The sequence below is a fragment of the Puma concolor genome, chromosome E4, assembly GCF_028749965.1.
Source record: "Puma concolor isolate L17-30 chromosome E4, mPumCon1.1.hap2, whole genome shotgun sequence".
NCBI classification, from domain to species: domain Eukaryota; kingdom Metazoa; phylum Chordata; class Mammalia; order Carnivora; family Felidae; genus Puma; species Puma concolor.
In genome coordinates, this window is record NC_141683.1 from 53,809,116 (window position 1) to 53,823,667 (window position 14,552).

General features: G+C 39.9%; 1 protein-coding gene across 5 annotated transcripts in view; it reads right to left on the reverse strand.

The window, feature by feature from the left end:
* The window catches only part of RABGAP1L (RAB GTPase activating protein 1 like), a 779,355-nt gene that overhangs the window by 595,443 nt on the left and 169,360 nt on the right, over window positions 1-14,552 (reverse strand). For all 5 annotated transcript variants that reach the window (XM_086693120.1, XM_086693117.1, XM_086693118.1 and 2 more), the window contains one exon: window positions 12,376-12,517. In XM_086693120.1, the coding sequence (XP_086549246.1) occupies window positions 12,376-12,517 (142 nt within the window). The remainder of the gene's footprint in view (window positions 1-12,375; window positions 12,518-14,552) is intronic.

The window sequence follows — 14,552 nt, forward strand, 5'->3', positions numbered from 1 at the left end:
CCCCTTACATGTCAGTGATCACCTAAACTCTACTTTCAACCTGCATCTCCCACGTTTCCCAAGGAAATTTCAGCCATTCTCATTGCTTCATGCTGAGGTCTCTCAAACCTTTATCTCTAACTATTAAACTTCTCTCATAATTAAAAACTATTTCTAGTACCTGAAAAACAGTCCAACTTTAATGTTCCACAGTAAGCTCAAACTCATCAATGTCTAAATCTTACCCTCATTCCGAAACCCACTCTTCTTCCCCTTGTCTCATTTGTTGGTACCAAAATCATCCAGCCACCTAACCTAGAAACCTAGATGTAACCTTTGATTCTTTTTCCTCCTTTCTCTTCTGCTGCACATGACATCCAATTAATTTATAAACTTCTTGATTTTACCTCCAGAATTTCTCAAATGTATCTCTTTTGCCTCGCATTCCTTATATTTTTGAAGTAGCCATTTGGACACCACCGTGTCAAAAGAACTGTGTCAAAATGGCTACATCAAAAATGAAGAGTGGGGTGCCTGGAGGGGATTCAGTAGGTTGACAATCTGACTCCTCATTTCATCTCAGATCATGATCCCAGGGTCATGGAATAGAGTCCCAAGTCTGGCTCTGAACTGAACATGGAACCTGCTTAAGATTCTCTCTCCCTCTGCCCCTCTCCCCTACTCATGTGTGTGCATACACACTCTCTCAAAAAAAGAAGCTTGATCTCATTCGTTTTTATGACTGATATTGCATTGTATATACATACTACCCTTACTACCTCTTTGTTATCCATTCATTTATCAGTGGACATCTGGGCTGTTTCTACACCTTGGCTTTTGTAAATAATGCTATAATAGACATAGAGGTGCATATATCTTTTCAAGTTAGAGCTTTTGTTTTCTCTAGGCAAATACCCAGTAATGGAATTACTGAATCATATGGTAATTCTATTTTTAATTTTCTGAAGAACCTCCATACTGTTTTCCACAGTGGCTGCACCAGTTTGCATTCCCACCAATAGTGCACGAGGATTCCTTTTTCTCCACATCTTTGACAACACTCGTTATTTCTTGTGGTTTTCATTTTAGCCAATCTGACAGGTGTGAGGGGTAACTTACTGTGGTTTTGATTTGCATTGCCCTGATGACTTGCAACTACATGAATGGATCTAGAGGGTACAATGCTAAGTGAAGGAAGTCAGAGAAAGACAATTACCATATGATTTCAGTCATGTAGAATTTAAGAAACAAAATATATGAACAAAGGAAAAAAGAGACAAAAACAAAACAAAACAAAAAAACCACTAGACTTAAATACAGAGAACAAACTGGTGGTTGCCAGAGGGGAGGAAGGTGGGAGGATGGGGATGAGTAAAACAGATAAAAGGTACAAAGTCCAGTTACTAAATAAGTAAGTCATGAAGATGAAAAGTACAATATAGGGAATGTAGTCAATAAGATAGTAATAACGTTATTTGGTGACAGATGGTGACTACACTTATCGTTGTGTGCAATGGAAATGCACAGAATTGTTCAATCATTACATTATTGAACCCACGTTGGGCTCTGTGCTGGCAGCATGGAGCCTGCCTCAGATTCTGTCTCCCTCTCTCTCTGCCCCTCCCCTGCTCACACTGTCTCTCTGTCTCTGTGTCTCTCTCTCTCTCTCAAAAAAAAATAAACATTAAAAAGAATTAAAAAGAAAATGATAGCCTTTCCAATGCTTACCTACATGATTTTAAGATCCTGGCAGTGGATGTTTCTGAATATTCTGATGATTCATAACAAGCTAAAACTGGGATCATTTGGTTTGTCATTTACTTCTAAATGTATCTGTTTTCTAGTTATGTTGCTTTCCATAAGTAAACACCTCTTTTGTTAAAGTGCATCTGCACAACTTTCAAATCTCTAAATCACACCTAAGATTTGGTACTACTAAACCAAAAAATACCTTTCCAAGTCCTGAATAGCATCGAGTAATATGTCAGACAAAACGCATGGAAAATAGGGGCACCTGGGTGGATTAGTCAGTTGAGTGTTCGACTTCAGCTCAGGTCATGATCTCGCAGTTCACAAATTTGAGCCCCACGTTGGGCTCTGTGCTGACGGCTCAGAGCCTGGAGACTGCTTCAGATTCTGGGTCTCCCTCTCTCTCCCCCTCCCCCACTAGCACTCTCTGTCTCTCTCAAAAATAAATAAATATTAAAAAATGTTTTTAATAAAAAATGCATGGAAAATAAACTAAAGGAGTGCTTGTGTGTCTCAAAGATTTCTGTTGAAGAGAATATTTTGGCTTCCGATCAGTTTTTCTACAACCCATCCTTTAAAGAGGTATGTTTGGCTTCTGGCTGACATAACTGAAATATTCTATATCTAAAGTTCTTTTTTAATGCACTATCTGTATGCTGAAAGCACTCTTCAAAAATGCTTTCACATAAAACAATGCTATTTGGAAGATAGAGTCTCACATTATATTTTCATATTATGTTGCATTATGTTCTTCTAGCCAAGGTGTATGACATTAGACAGATGTAGAATATGATCTAAAATACGTAAGAGCTAAAATATCTTATCTGTAATATGAGAAATACTACCTTTTAAGCAAATGAGAGTTATATCAATTCAGTGGTTTAAAGAAGAATACCTTGATTTTGTATGTCATGAAAATTCATTGACTTTACAGTGACACTACCATAAGTTTGGATTCTGTATATTATTGTTACTTCTTTGACCCCAAATTATTTACCTCAATTTTTTTAGTCAATTTCCTCATATGCTATATAAAGATGATACTTACTCTATTTCTAAGTCTAATATGAGAAAATATGAAACTAGATCTATTAAATATCTAATGCATTATGTGATACAAAGCAGATACTTAATCCATGTTAGTTGTCCTTCTTTTAAATTAGTGGATAGAAGGGATTTTTATTTAAATTATATAATGTATTCCTATGGAGTAGCAACTGTCATTCTATTATTTTTGTTCTCTCCCAATTCTAGTTCCATATATTTTTTATTTCTAAAGGGAATGGCATTTTTATAAGACATTACCTGAAATCTTAAGTTCAAATTACTTTCTGGTAGATGCTTGTCACAACTGTTCTTCTTCTTGAGCAACATAACTCAATTACATTCCAAAACAGTCCTGTGGTTTTTGTTTACCAGAAAAGAATGTGTTTCTATGTCTGGCCCAAAATTCTCCTGCAAATGATCTCTGGTCTTTACCTCTTTGTGTTGGCTGGGAAGGAGATGACCATAACAATGTTCCTGGGAGTCTTGTCTAGAATATAGTGGAGTCACACAATGGAAGTAAGGGCTGAACTCTGTGATCAAGAGAATACTGTGAAAGTGATGTTGCATGACTTCAATGTTAGGATATAAAAGGCACTGCAGTTTCCACTTTGGTCTCCTGGACTGCTCTCTGGGGAGCCATTATCCCAAAAGGACACCCAAGCAGCCCTTGTGGGGAGGCCTACGTGGAGAGGAAGCAAAGTTGCTTGCCAACCACCAGCATCATTTTGGTAATTGTATGAATTAGCCCCTTTCTGCCCCACCCTGTTAAGTCTTCAGACGATTACAGCCCCAGACAACACTTAACTCTTCATAAGAAACTCTTAGCCAGAACTGCCCACACAAGCCACTCCCTAATTCCTGACCTTCAGAAACCATAAGATATAATAAGTGGTTTTGTTTTTTAACCCCCCCCCCAAAAAAAAGAACTCTAAACTACCTCTGGCATAAAAATTTAAATGGATCACAGACAAATCATTAAGGAAAAAAAGTGACAAGTTAGGCTTCATAAAACAAACTCTTGCTCTCCAAAAGACACTATTCACAAAATGAAAAGGCAAACTACAGAATGGGACAAAATATTTGTAAAACCTATCTAATGAAGGACTTTTATCTATATAAACAGAGATAGAGAAATGAAATCTTAAAAATCAATCAGAAAACAAACAACCCAATTTAAAAATGGGCACCAGATCTGAACAGACTGTTGGACCAAGAAGATACACAAATGGCAAATATCATATGAAAAAATGAACAACATGATGAGTCAGTTGGGAAAATTCAAATTAATATCACAAGATACCACTATACTCCCACTAGAACACCTAAAATTTTAAATATTGACAATGCCAAATGTAGATAAGGATATGGAACAACTAACTCACATGCTGCTAAGGATGGATGATACAGCTACTTTGAAAAACAGCCTAGTGGTTTCTTATAAAGTTAAATACACCCTTACCATAAGACTTCTCCTACCAAAAGTCTACTCCTAGCTATTCACCCAAGAAAAATGAAAGCATATACTCAGCAAAGACTTGTACTCAAACATCCAGAGCAACTTTATTCCTAACAGCCAATAGCTACAAACAACCCAAAGGCTCATTAACTGGTGATGTGATAAAGAAATTGTGGCATATGTTTACAATAAATTACCAGTCAGCAACAAAAAGGAACCAACTACTGATACAACAGATAAATCTCAAAAGATTTGCTATGTGAAAGAGGCTAAATACCATAGACTACATTAAGATTCCTTTTACATGAAGATGTAGAAAAGGCAAAACAGGAGGACAGAAAACAGATTGCTGGTTGCCAGAAACCACAGGTGAGGAGAAAGAATGACTTGTGAAGGAGTGTGAAGGAAATCTGGGGGTAATAGAAATATTTTATATTATGGTTCTGGTGATGGTTATACAGATGTACCCATCTGCCAAAATTCAATGAACTATACAACTAAAATGGGTATATTGGAGGCACCTGGCTAGCTTGGTCAGTAGGGCAAGTGACTTGATCTTGGGGTTGCAAATTCAAGTCCCACGTTGGGTGTAGAGATTAAAAATAAAATATTTAAAAAAAATAAATAAACTGGGTACATTCTATTGCATGCAAATTATACCTTCATAAAGTTTTCTTAAACACTTAGAATAATGTTTACATGTAATAAACACTCAATACATATTAACCAAAAATAAATAGTATTTGTATGGCAAGTAGTAGTTTCATAGAAAGACTAAGAAATTCTAAGATGCTTTTTGCAAAGGTGGTATCAATTCAGAAATTATTTTTAACAAATCCTACCCTGTAAGCAGATAATTTTTTATTTTATTTTTTTTTATTTATATATGAAATTTATTGACAAATTGGTTTCCATACAACACCCAGTGCTCATCCCAAAAGGTGCCCTCCTCAATACCCATCACCCACCCTCTCCTCCCTCCCACCCCCCATCAACCCTTAGTTTGTTCTCAGTTCTCAACAGTCTCTTATGCTTTGGCTCTCTCCCACTCTAACCTCTTTTTTTTTTTTTTCCTTCCCCTCCCCCATGGGTTCCTGTTAAGTTTCTCAGGATCCACATAAGAGTGAAACCATATGGTATCTGTCTTTCTCTGTATGGCTTATTTCACTTAGCATCACACTCTCCAGTTCCATCCACGTTGCTACAAAAGGCCATATTTCATTTTTTCTCATTGCCACGTAGTATTCCATTGTGTATATAAACCACAGTTTCTTTATCCATTCATCAGTTGATGGACATTTACACTCTTTCCATAATTTGGCTATTGTTGAGAGTGCTGCTATGAACATTGGGGTACAAGTGCCCCTATGCATCACTACTACTGTGTACCTTGGATAAATTCCTAGCAGTGCTATTGCTGGGTCATAGGGTAGGTCTATTTTTAATTTTCTGAGGAACCTTCACACTGCTTTCCAGAGAGGCTGCACCAATTTCCATTCCCACCAACAGTGCAAGAGGGTTCCCGTTTCTCCACATCCTCTCCAGCATCCATAGTCTCCTGATTTGTTCATTTTGGCCACTCTGACTGGCGTGAGGTGATACCTGAGTGTGGTTTTGATTTGTATTTCCCTGATAAGGAGCGACGCTGAACATCTTTTCATGTGCCTGTTGGCCATCCAGATGTCTTCTTTAGAGAAGTGTCTATTCATGTTTTCTGCCCATTTCTTCACTGGGTTATTTGCTTTTTGGGTGTGGAGTTTGGTGAGCTCTTTATAGATTTTGGATACTAGCCCTTTGTCCGATATGTCATTTGCAAATATCTTTTCCCATTCCGTTGGTTGCCTTTTAGTTTTGTTGGTTGTTTCCTTTGCTGTGCAGAAGCTTTTTATCTTCATAAGGTCCCAGTAATTCACTTTTGCTTTTAATTCCCTTGCCTTTGGGGATGTGTCGAGTAAGAGATTGCTATGGCTGAGGTCAGAGAGGTCTTTTCCTGCTTTCTCCTCTAAGGTTTTGATGGTTTCCTGTCTCACATTCAGGTCCTTTATCCATTTTGAGTTTATTTTTGTGAATGGTGTGAGCAAGTGGTCTAGTTTCAACCTTCTGCATGTTGCTGTCCAGTTCTCCCAGCACCATTTGTTAAAGAGACTGTCTTTTTTCCATTGGATGTTCTTTCCTGCTTTGTCAAAGATGAGTTGGCCATACGTTTGTGGGTCTAGTTCTGGGGTTTCTATTCTATTCCATTGGTCTATGTGTCTGTTTTTGTGCCAATACCATGCTGTCTTGATGATGACAGCTTTGTAGTAGAGGCTAAAGTCTGGGATTGTGGTGCCTCCTGCTTTGGTCTTCTTCTTCAAAATTACTTTGGCTATTCGGGGCCTTTTGTGGTTCCATATAAATTTTAGGTTTGCTTGTTCTAGTTTCGAGAAGAATGCTGGTGCAATTTTGATTGGGATTGCATTGAATGTGTACATAGCTTTGGGTAGTATTGACATTTTGACAATATTTATTCTTCCAATCCATGAGCAGGGAATGTCTTTCCATTTCTTTATATCTTTTTCAATTACCTTCATAAGCTTTCTATAGTTTTCAGCATACAGATCCTTTACATCTTTGGTTAGATTTATTCCTAGGTATTTTATGCTTCTTGGTGCAATTGTGAATGGGATCAGTTTCTTTATTTGTCTTTCTGTTGCTTCATTGTTAGTGTATAAGAATGCAACTGATTTCTGTACTTTGATTTTGTATCCTGCAACTTTGCTGAATTCATGTATCAGTTCTAGCAGACTTTTGGTGGAGTCTCGGATTTTCCATGTATAATATCATGTCATCTGCAAAAAGTGAAAGCTTGACTTCATCTTTGCCAATTTTGATGCCTTTGATTTCCTTTTGTTGTCTGATTGCTGATGCTAGAACTTCCAGCACTATGTTAAACAACAGTGGGGAGAGTGGGCATCCCTGTCGTGTTCCTGATCTCAGGGAAAAAGCTCTCAGTGTTTCCCCGTTGAGGATGATGTTAGCTGTGGGCTTTTCATAAATGGCTTTTATGATCTTTAAGTATGTTCCTTCTATCCCGACTTTCTCAAGGGTTTTTATTAAGAAAGGGTGCTGGATTTTGTCAAAGGCCTTTTCTGCATCGATGGACAGGATCATATGGTTCTTATCTTTTTTTTTTTTGTTAATGTGATGTATCACGTTGATTGATTTGCGAATGTTGAACCAGCCCTGCATCCCAGGAATGAATCCGACTTGATCATGGTGAATAATTCTTTTTATATGCCGTTGAATTCGATTTGCTAGTATCTTATTGAGAATTTTTGCATCCATATTCATCAGGGATATTGGCCTGTAGTTCTTTTTACTGGGTCTCTGTCTGGTTTAGGAATCAATGTAATACTGGCTTCATAGAATGAGTCTGGAAGTTTTCCTTCCCTTTCTATTTCTTGGAATAGCTTGAGAAGGATAGGTATTATCTCTGCTTTAAACGTCTGGTAGAACTCCCCTGGGAAGCCATCTGGTCCTGGACTCTTATTTGTTGGCAGATTTTTGATAACCGATTCAATTTCTTCGTTGGTTATGGGTCTGTTCAAGCTTTCTATTTCCTCCTGATTGAGTTTTGGAAGAGTGTGGGTGTTCAGGAATTTGTCCATTTCTTCCAGGCTGTCCAATTTGTTGGCATATAATTTTTCATAGTATTCCCTGATAATTGTTTGTATCTCTGAGGGACTGGTTGTAATAATTCCATTTTCATTCATGATTTTATCTATTTGGGTCATCTCCCTTTTCTTTTTGAGAAGCCTGGCTAGAGGTTTGTCAATTTTGTTTATTTTTTCAAAAAACCAACTCTTGGTTTCGTTGATCTGCTCTACAGTTTTTTTAGATTCTATATTATTTCTGCTCTGATCTTTATTATTTCTCTTCTTCTGCTGGGTTTAGGCTGCCTTTGCTGTTCTGCTTCTATTTCCTTTAGGTGTGCTGTTAGATTTTGTATTTGGGATTTTTCTTGTTTCTTGAGATAGGCCTGGATTGCAATGTATTTTCCTCTCAGGACTGCCTTCACTGCATCCCAAAGCGTTTGGATTGTTGTATTTTCATTTTCGTTTCTTTCCATATATTTTTTAATTTCTTCTCTAATTGCCTGGTTGACCCACTCATTCGTTAGTAGGGTGTTCTTTAACCTCCATGCTTTTGGAGGTTTTCCAGACTTTTTTCTGTGGTTGATTTCAAGCTTCATAGCATTGTGGTCTGAAAGTGTGCATGGTATGATTTCAATTCTTGTAAATTTATGAAGGGCTGTTTTGTGACCCAGTATGTGATCTGTCTTGGAGAATGTTCCATGTGCACTCGAGAAGAAAGTATATTCTGTTGCTTTGGGATGCAGAGTTCTAAATATATCTGTCAAGTCCATCTGATCCAATGTCTCATTCAGGGCCCTTGTTTCTTTATTGACCGTGTGTCTAGATGATCTATCCATTTCTGTAAGTGGGGTGTTAAAGTCCCCTGCAATTACCACATTCTTATCAATAAGGTTGCTTATGTTTATGAGTAATTGTTTTATATATTTGGGCGCTCCGGTATTCAGCGCATAGACATTTATAATTGTTAGCTCTTCCCGATGGATAGACCCTGTCACTATTATATAATGTCCTTCTTCATCTCTTGTTACAGCCTTTAATTGAAAGTCTAGTTTGTCTGATATAAGCATGGCTACTCCAGCTTTCTTTTGGCTTCCAGTAGCATGATAAATAGTTCTCCATCCCCTCACTCTCAATCTAAAGGTGTCCTCAGGTCTAAAATGAGTCTCTTGTAGGGGCGCCTGGGTGGCGCAGTCGGTTAAGCGTCCGACTTCAGCCAGGTCACGATCTTGCGGTCCGTGAGTTCGAGCCCCGCGTCGGGCTCTGGGCTGATGGCTCAGAGCCTGGAGCCTGTTTCCGATTCTGTGTCTCCCTCTCTCTCTGCCCCTCCCCCGTTCGTGCTCTGTCTCTCTCTGTCCCAAAAATAAATAAACGTTGAAAAAAAAAAAAAAAAAAATTTTAAAATGAGTCTCTTGTAGACAGAAGATAGATGGGTCTTGTTTTTTTATCCATTCTGATACCCTATGTCTTTTGGTTGGCGCATTCAGTCCATTTACATTCAGTGTTATTATAGAAAGATATGGGTTTAGAGTCATTGTGATGTCTGTATGTTTTATGCTTGTAGTGATGTCTCTGGTACTTTGTCTCACAGGGTCCCCCTTAGGATCTCTTGTAGGGCTGGTTTAGTGGTGACAAATTCCTTCGGTTTTTGTTTGTTTGGGAAGACCTTTATCTCTCCTTCTATTCTAAATGACAGACTTGCTGGATAAAGGATTCTCGGCTGCATATTTTTTCTGTCTGGCACACTGAAAATCTCGTGCCAATTCTTTCTGGCCTGCCAAGTTTCAAAAGAGAGATCAGTCACGAGTCTTATAGGTCTCCCTTTATATGTGAGGGCACGTTTACCCCTTGCTGCTTTCAGAATTTTCTCTTTATCCTTGTATTTTGCCAGTTTCACTATGATATGTCGTGCAGAAGATCGATTCAAGTTACGTCTGAAGGGAGTTCTCTGTGCCTCTTGGATTTCAATGCCTTTTTCCTTTCCCAGTTCAGGGAAGTTTTCAGCTATAATTTCTTCAAGTACCCCTTCAGCACCTTTCCCTCTCTCTTCCTCCTCTGGGATACCAATTATGCGTATATTATTTCTTTTTAGTGTATCACTTAGTTCTCTAATTTTCCCCTCATACTCCTGGATTTTTTTATCTCTCTTTTTCTCAGCTTCCTCTTTTTCCATAACTTTATCTTCTAGTTCACCTATTCTCTCCTCTGCCTCTTCAATCCGAGCCGTGGTGGTTTCCATTTTGTTATGCATTTCGTTTAAAGCGTTTTTCAGCTCCTCGTGACTGTTCCTTAGTCCCTTGATCTCTGTAGCAAGAGATTCTCTGCTGTCAGCTATACTGTTTTCAAGCCCAGCGATTAATTTTATGACTATTATTCTAAATTCACTTTCTGTTATATTATTTAAATCCTTTTTGATCAGCTCATTAGCTGTTGTTATTTCCTGGAGATTCTTCTGAGGGGAATTCTTCCGCTTGGTCATTTTGGATAGTCCCTGGCGTGGTGAGGACCTGCAGGGCACTTCCCCTGTGCTGTGGTGTATAGCTGGAGTTGGTGGGCGGAGCCGCAGTCAGACCTGATGTCTGCCCCCAGCCCACCGCTGGGGCCACAGTCAGACTGGTGTGTGCCTTCTCTTCCCCTCTCCTAGGGGCGGGATTCACTGTGGGGTGGGGTGGCCTGTCTGGGCTACTTGCACACTGCCAGGCTTGTGATGCTGGGGATCTGGCGTCTTAGCTGGGGTGGGTAGGCAAGGTGCACAGGGGCAGGAGGGGCAGGCTTAGCTTGCTTCTCCTTAGGTGATCCACTTCAGGAGGGGCTCTGTGGCAGCAGGAGGGAGTCAGATCCGCTGCCGGAGGTTTGGCTCCGCAGAAGCGCAGAGTTGGGTGTTTGCGCGGAGCGAGCAAGTTCCCTGGCAGGAACTGGTTCTCTTTGGGATTTTGGCTGGGGGATGGGCGGGGGAGATGGCGCTGGCGAGCGCCTTTGTTCCCCACCAAACTGAGCTCTGTCGTCAGGGGGCTCAGCAGCTCTCCTTCCCTTTGTCCTCTAGCCTTCCCGCTTTCTGAGCAGAGCTGTTAACTTATGACCTCCCAGCCGCTAAGTCGCGCTTGCTGTCGGAACACAGTCCGTCAGGCCCCTCCGCTTTTTGCAAGCCAGACTTGGGGCTCTGCTTGGCCGGCGAGCCGCCCCTCCGCCCCGGCTCCCTCCCGCCAGTCCGTGGAGCGCGCACCGCCTCGCCGCCCTTCCTACCCTCTTCCGTGGGCCTCTCGTCTGCGCTTGGCTCCGGCGACTCCGTTCTGCTAATCCTCTGGCGGTTTTCTGGGTTATTTAGGCAGGTGTAGGTGGAATCTAAGTGATCAGCAGGACGCGCGGTGAGCCCAGCGTCCTCCTACGCCGCCATCTTCCCTCTCTCTCCGCAGATAATTTTTTAAATGTCCATTTATGTATTTTGACAGAGAGAGATATAGAGTGTGCACACACACTCGCGTGCACACAAGCAGGGGAGGAGCAGAGAGTGATAGAGAATCTCAAGCAGGCTCTGTGCTGTCAACACAGAGCCCAACACAGGGCTCGATCTTTCGAACCATGAGATCATGACCTGAGCAGAAATCAAGGGTCGGATGCTTAACTCACTAAGCCACCCAGGTGGCTTGTAAGCAGATAATTTAAGGGTTTAAAGTAAAGATCTGCCATTTAGTTCTAATTTCTATAAAAAGAGGACTGAGCACAGAGCCAAATGAAGTGTGACTCTTATGGGGTTGGTCAGCATCTCTCAGCAGAATCCATGTAGTAAACAGAGCAGATATCATGCTATTTCAAATAAGTGAGTGGTAAAATGATAAGGCAACAACAAAAAACAAGTCAGAATTAAATAATATCAAATGAGTATAGGACATGACATATCACTAAAATTCTAAAAACACTTGAGAGAAGTTGAAACTTCTCATTAAACACTTTAAAAATATTTGAAATGAGGGGTGCCTGGGTGGTTCAGTCAGTTGAGCGTCCGACTTCGGCTCAGATCATGATCTCACAGCTCGTGAGTTCAAGCCCCACGTCGGGCTCTGTGCTGACAACTCAGAGCCTGGAGCCTGCTTCCGATTCTGTGTCTCCCCCTCTCTCTGCCCCTAACCCACTCGCATTCTGTCTCTGTATCTCTCAAAAATAAATCAACATTATAAAAAAATTTTTTTAAATATTTGAAAGGAAATAGGAAGCAAAATAGCAAAGTGAGGCTGTCAATTTAAATAGTTACGTAAGTGGAGCCAGGGACTATGCAACCGAGAAACTGAAGAATCAAAATCTCTTCTGCATCTAGCAGAATCTAGCCTAAGAGTAGCAAAAACTAGGAAAAATCAGCATTCTTTCTCTCCATCCCCCCTTCTCTCTCTCTCTCTCTCTCTCTCTCTCTCTCTCTCTCTCTGACACACACACACACACACACACACACACACCTGTGAGGGTTATAAATAAAGCAGCTATATATAGAAAGACAACTGAATAAGTTTCACTTCTTACCCTCTTCTGCTTCATCCTCCTGTGGTGACATGGGACCCCCTCCACTAGTGGGAGTGACCGGTTCCTCCTTCTCAGACTGTCGCTGCAGACTTACTACCTCATATATTGCATCTCCAGCATTGGTATGGCCTTTTCCCTCATACTGAGAAAGATATAAACATGTGTTTCAATATTAGAAATTTGAAGGAAAGACTGAAAGATAGTAATTCAATGGTTCATCAAAAAGACCTGAAATTAGGAAGAGCATGTCATGTTTGATCTACACCAAGACTGAAGTACAAATTTTTCAAGTGTGTTGTTCTCCGCATGATATTCTAAATGCATTATTCTTCCAGTATTATTTTAACCAATGAAACCTAATAACCATATTGAGAGAAATTTTCTATTTAACAAAAGAAATCCTAAAATACCACAGACTCTAGGGCAGATAGGTAAGTAATGCTGGATTTCTAGGACTGACTGGCTCACACTGAGATAAAGGGGTATCAGTTACATCCATCAAGTAATTCAGGGAAGTAGATAGTTTTTACCTTATAAATGGTGAAAAGAGAAAGAAATGAAAAACAGAAAATAAAATGGTAGACCTAAATCCAAATATATCTATAACTATATTAAACATAAATGGCCTAAACATACCAATTAAAAGACAAAGACTGTCAGATTGACAATTGACACAATTGCATCAATTGCATTCTATCTAAAAAAAAAAGAAAGAAAAACTTTAAATGTAATGTAGGTAAGTTAAAATGGGGGAAGAAGATATACCATGAAAACACTAAGAAGAAAACAGAAGAGACCATATCAATATAAGATAGACTACCACACAAGAAAAAAGTCACTAGGAATAAAGAAGGTGATTGACCAATGTTAAAAGAATCAATTTAACAAGAACACCAAAGCATCTTATAAGTAAATTCACCTAACAACTGGGTCTCAAATATATAAAGATGGGATGGGGGCACTCCAACTCTCAGTTGGAAGAGTGTGCAACTCTTGATATTGGAATTCTAAATTCGAGCCCCACACTGTTTGTGGAGATTACTTGAATAAATAAAATCTTAAAAAAAAAAAAGAATTGATGGAAATGAAAGGAGATGGACAAACCCACATTTACAATTAGAGACTTCACATTCCTCTCACAATAAAAAAAGTAGACAAAAATACATCAAGGTTATAAAATTGAACATCAACAACAGGATCTAACATTTACAGACCACTACATATAACAAAGGCAGAATTTACATTTATACACATTTAAATATATACATTTTCATATATACATTTATATATATTTATGTATTTATATATATATACACATTTATATATATGTATATATACACATTTATATACATATGTATATATACACATTTATATATATACATTTATATACAAGATGTATATGAGGAAAAGCTAGGAAACTGTGATGTAAGATATCAAAGAAGAACTAAAGAAACGGAGAGATAGTCCATGTTTGTGTATAGGAAGACTCAATGTTGCTGTCAGTTCCTCCCAACTTGATCTATGATTCAATGCAATCCCAATCCAAATCCCAGAAAGATGCCCTGTGGACGTCTAAAACTAATTCTAAAGTTTATAGAAAGAGGCAAAAGAGCCAGAATAATCGATACAATACTGAAGAACAAAATCTGGGGACTAACACTACCTGACTTACTATAAAGAGAAAGTAATCGAAGTTAGGAAGATGGTGGCGGCCTAGGAGGATGCTGGGCTCACTGTGTCCTGCTGATCACTTAGATTCCACCCACATCTATCTAAATAACCCAGAAAGCTGCCAGAAGACTAGCAGAACGGACTCTCGGGAGCCAAGCATAGACAAGAGGCCCACGGAAGAGGGTAGGAAGGGCGGAGAGGCAGTGTGCGCTACATGGACTGGTGGGAGGGAGCCAGGGCAGCGGAGGGGCAGCCAGCCCACCCAGCAAGGCAGAGCCCCTGAGTCTGCCTTGCAAAAGCAGAGGGGCTGGACTGTGTGAGTTCTCACAGCCAGTAGGACTTCACATCTGGAATGTTATAAGTCAACAGCTCTGCTTGGAGAGCAGGAGGCCTAGAGGACAATGTAAAGGAGAGTTGTTGAGCCCCGGAGGACAGAGGTCAGCTTGGCGGGGAACAAAGGCGCTGGAAAGCGCCATCTCCCTCACCCATCCCCCAGCCAAAATCCG